Genomic DNA, 11,249 nt, shown 5'->3' with positions numbered 1-11,249 from the left:
TGTGTTTTTAGGAACCTTATTTTAAAGTACAACCTAAAAATCCAGGAGCTAAAGGCATTGCCATGCAGTTTGAATCTGGACCGTTGCATTTAATGGTATCTTTTAGTTGGTCTCTGTTCAGAACCTGGTGGTGTGCTGCATCATGGGATGTGCTTTTTTACCGATCTAGTGGTTATCGTAAGATGGAAACTATTTCAACACATTAAAAATGGTTGATAGCAACATCTTAGTTTCAAGGACAAAGTAAAAGAATGTTTTCCCTTACCTTCACCTAAGGGGGTTTTCTCTACCTGTCCTTTAGCTGGATGTGAAGCATCAATGCAATTTTTTTGTTCATGTACTATTAAGTGCTCAAGAGGAAAAAACCAGATCTGGTTTAGTATGCGGCTCTTTCAATAGTACTTGTGCTTGAAACAAAATACCAAGATTAATACTAGAGGTCAAGCTTTGAAAATCCACCCCTAGATTTGCCTGTGTATTTTCTTATTCTTATTTGTATGGGCAGATTAGTATCTTTGTTTACAGAATTTGTCTCTAAGGTAATTTCTGAGTCCGTGCAAAAGAATGTGTTTCCCTTTGAAAATGCTAAAACTGCATATCTTCACTGAGGCAACTGAACTGTTACTAGTGTTAACTTGCAATAATATTATTTTCAGCTATTTTAGTTGATGGAATTGCCTACTGGGCAAAACTAGTTTTGAAGTGATTAATTTAGTTAATATTATTTTAGCATTACATAGCACTTTTCATCCAGTGATGTCAAAACACTTCCAGATATTAAGTAAGCCTCACAACTCTCCTGTGAGGTAGGTATACTAAAGTATTATTATCCCCATTTTGCAGTTGGGGAAACTGAGGTTCAGAAGGATCTCGTGACTTGCCCTAAATCAGGGAGCTAATGGAAGAGCTATGGTCAGAAGTCGGGAGTCCCTGACTAACGAAGTTTGCGAGATACGTACATAACACTACCACCAGAATAAGCAGAAGCAATTTTGCCCCACTTATAGCAAAGCAGGGAAATGGCAAAAGTTTCATCCTAGAGCAAATTTGTAAAGCGCTTCACATTTCCTACACGAACGCTCACTGTAAGTTTTCAATTTGCTCTACAAGAGCTTGACTGGTACATACTGGTAACATCCTGCTATAACTTGTCATAAAAACCCCTCTGTCTTAGCATCGTAGAATTAATCCTCAAAACAAATTTAATTCATGTCAGGTTATTTAGGATTTAAAGTACTGCTACTAAGTATCATTCATACAAATCAATCTCTAAAGGTATCCTCATAACAACAGTTGTTGATTTAAAAAAACCCAAGATAACCAAACAAACATTACCCCTGTAATTTTTTTTAGTGAATAATGCAAGTGAATTGCTTGTGTCCTTTTGCCAATATACTCTTAGGTAGACATGCCAACAGGATACTGTCTCGAGGTACTTTCAGTTCATGGTATTTCCCAGTCCCTGATGAGATACTTCTTTGCAGCAGGATGCCCCTGCACAAAGTTCTACCTGAAATGGGACGATGAAATGTAACTCCTACATTTCTCCTCAGGTATGTGGGTGTTTCAGGAAGACATAAAGAGGGAAGGTTATATAGAGTGTTCTCCATGCCTCATAACACCCCTATGGCTAACAGTTTTATATTATAACAAATTTGTACAGTAGAAAACAGGACATAAAAATATTTCCAGAAAGTGGCTTTAAAACTATTATAAATAGTATGTTTGGCTATTCTTTCAATTAAGGGTTTGGGGGGAAGTTTTAAGTATTCTTAGCCCCCCTTATTCACAGTAAATTTAGTGTGCTTGTGGCCTAATGAACAGCCCATACACATACAGGGACCATTTCAGCGGGATTATATGACAAGAGAAGGATCTGTTAGTCGCACAAGCAAGCCAATTTTGTCTCCTCCAAAAACCTCTTGGAATCCTTCCTGATGCTCTGGCTCCCATTATGGCATTCCCTTTCTACCCAACCCACACCCTCAAACAATTATTCACTTTTTTTGGCCACATCCTGCAAAAATGATTTTGCCCAAGCCCTGCCCAAGCAATGGTAACAAATAGAAAAAGTCCAAGAAAGCAGCAGCACAAAACTCTTAGACTTTGTAAAACAGGGAAAACAATAATTTTCCTTCTTTTATGCTGTGGCTTGTTTCATCTTCCTTTGTCTTGTCATATAATACGAATAACGTTCATGTTGTGGGCAAGTGCTTGCCCCACAGCTATTTAACCTCTGCAAAAGCCGTACATATAACATATATTCCTTGGAATATCATACCTTGCCTATTGAATAGTACTTCATTTCACCTGGCCATTACATAGGGTCTGTGTAAACAATCAGCAGAACCTGCAACCGCGGTTCTGTTGTGAACACTGTCAGTAATGCTTGATATATGTGTGTGTGTACATATATCTATCTAAATTTACATATATATGTATGTATACAAATCATAGTCCTGTAAATACCTGTTGCATGCGTGCGCATGCACAGGAGAAATGTTACATTCTATTAATGGTAAGGCATATTATTAGATAGGCAATATTGGCAATTATTTTAGCTTTTATCCCGTTGTGTTGCTGTTGATCGCATGCTGCCAGAGGACCTTTAAGGATGACGGGGATGGGAAGAGGCCACTTCGAAGATTTATTGCACACGGCGGCAGTAGTAGCCCAAAACTTTGCACTTCTCACACAGATGCTGGGGATGTTCTTTGCTCTGATCTGAAACATCCAGGCCGTCCGGCTTTTCCAGGGGTCTCTGCAGTGAAGGAAACCAGATTAGATCCAAGGTTTTGTCACTGTTACTCCTTGCATGTGAAGCCTACTTTTATGCTTAACTCGGCTTTCTCCTAGTAATCATAAAAGTACTGTATTTCTTTCCTGAAGGGATGAAATACTTTTTCAGCTTTGCATTGGTTTGGAGTGGCCTCACAGCCTTAATGTCATTCTTCATCATGAAGGTGGTGGTAACTTTGTTGTAGACAAATATAGCCCCCAATTCAGTCTTCTAGTAATTTATAAAAGCAGTAACATAGTAGAGTTTATTCGCTTGGCTGTAGTAACTGAGATGTCCCAAAGGCATTAACACCTCAAATGTGGGTATTCCATTACCCAGCAATGCCAGCAGGGGTTACCAGCGTTAGGACTAGCTGCTACGGCAAGAAAACTGTCTTACCCGCACGCAGATATTACATAGCTAAATGAGGTTTTCCCAATACTCAGTCCCATATTTCTGAGGCTGAAATTTTTGAAGCAGAGCAGCTGCAAAGCTATTAATAAAAACAAAACAAAACAAACCCAAACAAAAAAACCCCAACCTCACCACACAATCCTCTGTCCTAACTAGAGTAATTGACTTGTACTTGCTTGACTATGTATTTTTAATAATATTTGTGAAATCAGAGTTGGACGTAGTTTTGGCTAAACAAGGGAATTAAACTGCTTTGTTTTCAGTACATCTTTGTTCTTTTATTTTCCATGACATGTAAAGTGTTTCACAATCATTCTGAAAATAAAATACCCATGTTAAACATTGCAGTAAGGTTAAGTGTGTGGAAAGTCTAATGGGTAGAGAGGCAATAGAGATGTGAGGTAAAACATCATAAAGTGCACCATTTGTCTGAAAAAGCAAACAAAATTCCCTAACCCATAATTTTTATGTTTTTGTGAAACGTACCTGACAGACTATTTCATTGCACAGTGCCTTCCCATGAAGACAGCAGTTGTTCTATGGGACTGTGGTAGAGACAGCACATGGTCTGAAATCTGAAAACAAGCCATAAGCTCCTCACTGTTCTCACAGGGATACTAGACTCTTGCTTATCTCTTCAAAATATGATTCTTGGAGCAGGGGGTGGATAAGTATAAATTCCAAAATTATGGCCATTTATCTTTTCACACCTTTCCTAAATCCTAAAGATTTTCCTTTTATCTGTAAAATTTTAAAGTACACCCGATCATCTAAGTTTTCATTTATAAGTTCTACAGTCCAAAGCCACCCACCTGAGACCCTGTGGATAGGAAGAATAGAGCCATTCAAAGCTTTTTTTTGGCTATGTCACAGTGCAAGAACAGCTCATAATCTAGAGAATAGAAGGGTTTCTCAGCTCTCTGAATAGCTACAATGAGACAAAATATATTCTGTTATCCTGAACAAGGGATGTCTGCAAATTCTTGCTTGGTTGTATTGGATTATAAGTGCAGCACTCATATTGCACAGCTAGTAAAAACAATATATGGGAGTAATTCAGTGGTGATTGTCAATGGTTTGTTACTGATTCAGTGTTCTTACCCATGATATTGCCTGAAGTTTCATGTGTCCTGGGACACATACTATATGTTTTTGAGTCTAACTTCATTTACAATTTAATTGCAAATTGGATTCCCTGTATGAGGTAGGGGAGAAGGAAGGTAGATGGACCCCTGATTTCTGCGAAATCCTCTAACCAACCCCTGCAACTCCACTGAGCTTTGAATGACTTGTTGGAAGTTGTTGTGTTAGGATATGAGATCAGAACCAGCAGTCCTATTTCCAGGCTTGCAATCTAGCCGTTAGTGCAGTTCTGCCACAACACAGACAAGTTGAATATTTATTCGGTCAGGAAAACTGCCCTTCTGCCTTTTCTACCACTTATTCCACCAACATCTGCCCATAAATTTTCTTCAAGAATTTTCATTACATAAATGTAGTCCAAGATGATGCTCAGGTTCAGGAGTCCCAGGAGTTAATTTATGCTCCTCAACAGAGAATTTGCGAGTTTTGAAATGCTACACTTAAAACAGGTTATTCAACTCCGCTCTGATTACTTCTACATGCTAGCTGTGTTCTGATTAAAGAGAAAAAATACAGCAGTTATCATGTTTATTGATATAAGCCAGGTTTTTTTTTTTAATACGCAAGGCCTTGGGAATCATTTTTCCTGGAAATAGTGCAAAGGACATTGGGAATGCCTTGAAGCGCCAAGAGTTTTTGGACGGTTTTCAGAAACAATAGCTCTCCGTGGTTTGCTTTCCCCCTGCGTTGATTGAGCTCAGCTTTTTGGCCTGCAAAGCATTTCGATTTCAGAAATGTTATTGTTACCAGCGTGTTACGACACAGGGGCTGGGGAGAGAGGGGTTACGAACGCAGGAAAGCAGGTTGCCAAGGGCCACCTGGAAGGAGCGGAGCCCGGGCTATGTTTCTGGTGAGGCAGCGGAGGACTGAGGCTTCAAAACTGGTAGTGTGCTTGTATGGTTTGTGTCCAAAAACCACCTCAGTCCAACTTTTGCATAAAATGAAGTCCCAGCTTATCTCCCTTTGCTGTTTTTTCTTCATGGGTTTCTTGTAAGGCAAAAAACCTCCTTCAAATGCCCTGAGAGCAACTGTTCTTGTCCTGCTGCTATTTGTCTGTTCCTAATTGTGGAGGACTTTAAAGTAATACCCTTACGCTCTTGCGACCTTTCTTCCACCATGCTAAAAGGGTAGGACATTAGCCAAAGAGCTGTGTGTCCATCGTGGTTGGACTTCCTTGGCACCCACTGGCCTTGGACAATTCTCACCAGCTTTGGCGTGGTGGAAGCAGAGGGGAAGGAGAAGACGCTGGCACGAGACGGCTGTGCCAGGGTAGGGCTGCTGCGCTTGGTGTATTAGTTTTGGGACTGCCTGAATTGCGCAGAAAGTCCAAACAGCTGAGCAGGCTGCGAGAGTTCTGGGCTGCTGCGGAGAGGCTGGTAGCATGAAAACTCAGCCATGTGTTTGGAGAGGGTGTGGAGAAGCAGACAGGCTACTTGGCTGAAAAAATAATTCCTTTCCTTAGAAAGAGGTGAAATGGAGCTTGTAAAACAACATAAAATCCCGCTATGTTTCTCTAGGAAAGGTATGCTTTTTTCCATTAAATGGAGAGTTTAAATATAATACTTAAATTTTCATTGTCTTTTTTTCAAACGGAAACATCCAGGATCTGGCAGTCCACATTTTCAGTAAAGACTACAGGGATGAGCACTCTTACATTCTTCATTTTTCTGTGTCTTTCTTTAATTTTCTCCTGGTAGTTGCCTGGTGGAAATAATCTTGTGCAGCTCCACCAGGAAAGCATTTGGTGGTAGTGACTAAAGCTGTTGCCTCAGGGGAATGAAGCTGAAATAAATTTATATAGCAATTCCTGTCCTGCAAATTAACTTTTGATTGTGAACTATTGCTGTCCCGGTCTACATGTACTCAATGAACTCTGTATTCCCCACAAGTCAGCTAAAAACCCCAAACCCTCAAAAGAAAAAGCACACCCTTACGAAGTGTTTAGGTGTCAGAGAAAAACGTCACTAGGATATCCTTGAGGAAAATTGCTTCCGCTAAGAAGCAGAATGGAATAATGTGGCTGCTTATGTTTGTATTTAGAAGATTGAAATTTTTTTTTTTGCTGTAGAATAGAACAATTTCATTGCACCATTGGTGGGTAACGGATCGCATCAAAATTCAAATGTAAGACTCATTACCTCAAGTTTTAATGGAGCAAATGACATGATTAAATGACAGATTAGACACATGAATAGAAAAGGATTCTACAACTACAGCTGGCAGAATAATTGTTAGGTTAACAGTCTTAACAGTTATAACAGTTAGGATAACTTACAGGATAACAACAGGATAACAGTTAGGTCAAAAGGAGCCATAGCTAGCTATGCTTCCTGCAAGACACACATGCTATCATGAATTTGTACATTTTAAGTCCAATAAAAAATTATGCACTGGGGAAAAAGGATGAAATGCAATGTGTATTCTTGAGCAGCAGGCCCTCTGCTTTCCTGTCTGCCTGGGGGGCACAGGGACATTAACGATGCCCTCATCTGTCGCTCTGGATCCGAGAGGCAGTGGTAAGGCGGGTGCAGTCAGAGGCATGATGCTCAGACAGAGCAAGCAGCCTCTGTCAGCAGCACGCCTCTGGGACAGGCCAGCTAGGAATGCTCGATAACCGCATGAGCTTAATGGTGAAAATCTCTTTTTAGAGTTCTGAGAAGCAGCAGTCTGGAGTGATCTGTATTCCCACTGCTGGAGCACACAAGTATGGGCATGCTGGGGAGGGTTTAGTAAATCTAAAGAGTCAAAAGTTCCTACTTGTAGGCCTGAAGCTGTTGAAAAGTATATTAGGCTTGAGTGATCAGACCCATCCCTCCCCATGCCGAGAGAAGAGAGGTGGCTGTGGATGCACCCGGGTATGGGAATTGTGATGGGAGCACTACATTGACCATGGAAGTAATAGCTTGGATAGGATGAAGAATGTATTTACATACCAAATTATTTCCAGTCCAACAGTAAATTCCTGACAGCTGGAAGAAAATAGTGTCCAAGAGGACAAGTCGGTCACCAGATGGCTGGTTCTGCACCAGTGCAACAGCTGTCATCACAAACAGCACTGGAGTTGGCCACAAAGTCAGAGGAGAAGCCTTGATAAGAGGCCAGCCAGGAAGCAACCACAGGCGCAGATGCTGCCGCTATAGCGGGCAGGGGAAGAAAATGAGAATTCAAAGCTTGGCATCTGGGCTGTTACAGTGCCAAGAATGCTGGTGAATGGCTGTAAGGACTGGCTCCATCACTACAGCAGGGTAAGAAGGAGCATAAACAACTACAAAATCCAAATTCCTTGGAAGAATAAGAGGTAGGTTTAAGTCCCATCTGAGATGTCTGTTTACGTTTAGAGTAGCTACCCAGCTAACTACTCAGTAACTACCCAGGAAACTACTTTTGGAATAGCCGTAGAGCAGCTTTGTCAGTGTAGCTCTTTGGTCTCCTACTCCTCAATCAGGTTTGAGCTCAACGGGCCTCCAATTTTTGCCCCATGTCCTGTGAATTCCTGTAAGCATTCCCACGGGGATAGGTTTATCACTTGAGGAATGTGGTGGAAACACAAAAGGAGGAACGCAGTGGCACAATTTAGTCATGGAAACAAAAATGCATGCAGAGCCTCCTTGGGATGGGGAGCAGTTTTGCAGCTCAGGTGCAAAATCAGCCACCTGGTTCCCTGTTCTGTGGATGAGCTGGGGAATGAATGGCAGCAGCCCGGCTATCGGGCTCTTGTGTTACTTCTTGTAATACATGCTCCACCATCTCTTTTTTAAATGCAGAGATTTAGAGCTGTATTTATAGAGCACTCTGAAGTATATACACAGCTGTAAAATTGCTGAGAAGACTTTTCCTGCCCCAGAGAGATTAAAAGCTCATTCTCACAGATAGGGTATGTGAGTAAGAGCGCAGGGCTGAATTGAGACATTCCTTGTGGGGAATTGGCACGGGATTGTTTCCTGGAGTGAAATGAGCCTCCAGGAACAAAGAGCAGGTGGCAGGGAAGTGTGGCTGCTCTCCTCTCCAGGGACCCACTAACGAAAGGTATGCATAGGAAATCAAGATTTGAGCATAGCTGCACAAGCCATTCACAGACCCAGCATATGTGCTCGAAGGGCTACCCCAGAGCTATCCAGGGTGGAGATGATTGTCTTCAGTACTCTGACTTATCGCCTGAGCCACTTCGGTGAGAGTACTCAGGCACGAACCATCCTTTGTGAGACAATGTGGACAAGCCCTACAGGACTGAAAAGTCCATAGATTAAGGAAAGCGACTGGGAAAGATGAAATACAGAGATGGAGATGAAGACTGGAGAAAAGGGCAAGCCTGGCAATTGAGAATAAACTCCTAATTCCCTGCAATATATAATATCAAGCAACCCTGAAATAAGGTGTTCAACTTTTTTCTCCAATATTAAGGGTGATGTAGCAAGCCTTGGTGGCCCACGTGGTTATATTTCAGCTATTGAATAGACTCTACAGAGGTTGATCTATTTGGTGAGAAACTGGGGGAATGCAGAGATACTCACTTGGCCATACCAGAGGATGGGAAAGTATCCTCAGAGGTGGTTGCTGTGTCTCGTCTATATTCACACCTTCCTTTAAGTGTCCTCTACTACCCAGGGTCGGATGTGGAACAGGGGAGTTTGACCTGACCTAGTATGGGTTTTCATGCTGCATATACTATTGTGAATGGAGACTTTTTATAATATGCCCTCACCAGGGAAATGTGACACCTCACTGGTTTTAGATATTCTGAGCAGTTAAGTGATTTTTGTAGTTTTGGAGGCTCTTGTAACTTGACATAAGGATAGTTAATGCTGAGTGATTATCATCTGCTGATAAAATGACCATTTTTTTTTTTTAAATAATGTTCAAGATACCTTTTTACCTGTTAGGTCATAATGATATGTTTACCAAATGGCAGGGCAAGGAGTAAGGAAAGTAGATGATGAATCCCAACACATTGCAGAGAGGAAATATTGACAAGATTGTTTGGAAATAGAGATCATTTATTTCACTAGAGGTAAATACCGTCTGAGCTTGAATGGAGGTCAAACTTCTCCTGTCTGGCCAGTTCATCTGGGTTTTGTTAAATTGGAAAAAAGAAAATCCATTTATGTATTACTTGTACTATGATCACATCACACAGTGTGGTGACTTTGCAGTGAAAGAATAGACACTACGAAATGGCAACATTGATTTAATTTTCTTGAATGAGCTTAAAATGGCACAAGGGGAAATGTGGCTTCTATGGAGAGGCAGTAACTTTTCTCAGAGGAGTTGTTTAAGTTGGAAAAACTGTCTAATGGAAGATTCAGATGAAAATGAAAATACTTTGATCCCATATAATAAAGGCAGTAGGAACACATAATTAGCTGAGGACATCCACTAATGCATTGAGGGGAGGGAAAAAGTGATTGCTAAAAACTTCTAGAAGTGCATAGGAACTGAAACATGAATGAGGACTCTTCTACGGTAGTTGCCAACAAAGTAATCACAATCGACAGAATAAATAGGAAATATATACAGAAAATGTTAAGGTGGTGTAGCAGTGCTAATTAAAAAAAAAAACCCTACTAAAACAGTGTTATGAACACAATAAGGGGTTTTTTTGTGCTTTAACTCTCAAACTAGAAATACTAGACTTTTAATTAAGTATCTTTCACTGTGCTTTTACAAAATACAGTCATTAGTATAAGAGTACTGGTGACTGGATAGAGCATATTTTCCAAAATGGTGCAGAATAACACCAGCCAGATAAATGTTGATAAATGTTAGAGATAGTCTGGCATGGAGCTGGGTGCTTGGACAAAAAACATGTATGGGTTAGCAAACACTAGGCTCTGTCAAGAAGCAGCGCTGACCTAAGTTACTCTCCTTTGCTGCTGGCTCTGTGTGTGTACTGATGATGTTTTCTTTACTGTTAGGCTATTGCTGATTTGTTTAATCAGAAGCAGCACAGGACAACTCTGGAAGAATGAAAAAGAATAGAAAGAATGATGATACTAACACTGAGAAATAGAAGCAGACAGAGGTGAGGCAGAGACAGCAGGATGTAAAATCTTTCAATTTGGGGTTGTAAGTTCAAATTTTGGGTACAAGCACTAGTGACTGGCTGCAAGTTATTTCTATCTGGAAGCCTAGCTGAAATGTACTCTTGTCTTGAAGATCTCAAATAGCTTCAATACCTACTAGTAGGACGTGAACACATGGACAGATAAGAAGAGCAAAGTTCTTCCACCTCCTGAGTTATGGTGTCCTTAGAAAATGACATGGAAACATAACGATGGGGGTCAGCTGTGGAAACCTGCACTGCACATGCTGTGATTTTTCCCTGGAAAACACCATGTGTATGGCTCCAAGGCAAGCACAACTTACAGAAGCACTGTAGACTGCAACAGTTTCACAGTATGTCTTTGACTTTAGTACTCCTATGCAGATTAGACTCCTCCAGCCCTGCCACAAGGGGCAACTCTGCCCAAGGGACAACTTGCAAACCTTCTTTACTACAAAATATGTATATTCCCAAGTCTGTAATGCCTCTTGTATAGCCGGGATGGGATACCTCTTGAGCGATTTCTTGTGACCTTTTGAACAGTAACATAAATGATGGAAGGAATTTAGAAGAACAAGGTAAATATTTATAAACTTGTGTTATTAATCAGTGGTCTTGTAACTTCTCTCACCCTCAAGACTGTACTTCCATGCATGTGATAAATGACTTCACTGCTCAGCCCGGATTTTGGTGCAGTTGTCTACACAAGCTGTCTAAACAGAGGCAAGGAACCAGAGACCTTGGAAGCTTTGAGATTGTCTCATGTAAATTAGTGAAAGAAAATTGCTTAGCTTTCCTTCCATGTATATGCTTCCATAAAAAGAAAGGTCCTTGCTTTTTCTCACTTGCAATATAGTTTCCAGTCACAGTTTT

The 11,249-nt window shown here is 40.9% G+C and overlaps 1 protein-coding gene across 1 annotated transcript in view; it reads right to left on the bottom strand.

Moving 5' to 3' along the window:
* Positions 1-2,647: 2,647 nt before the first annotated feature.
* Positions 2,648-11,249, bottom strand: part of ZCCHC24 (zinc finger CCHC-type containing 24) — a gene marked incomplete at its 3' end in the record, with an annotated part of 112,379 nt that continues 103,777 nt past the window's right edge. The window contains exon 4 of the mRNA XM_082002015.1: positions 2,648-2,761. Coding sequence (XP_081858141.1) covers positions 2,648-2,761 — 114 coding nt within the window. The remainder of the gene's footprint in view (positions 2,762-11,249) is intronic.

Source organism: Phaethon aethereus (genome assembly GCF_964289735.1).
Source record: "Phaethon aethereus genome assembly, chromosome: 7".
Classification (NCBI taxonomy): Eukaryota; Metazoa; Chordata; class Aves; order Phaethontiformes; family Phaethontidae; genus Phaethon; species Phaethon aethereus.
The sequence above is the reverse complement of the archived record's forward strand: the minus strand, read 5'-3'. Positions and strand labels throughout refer to the sequence as shown.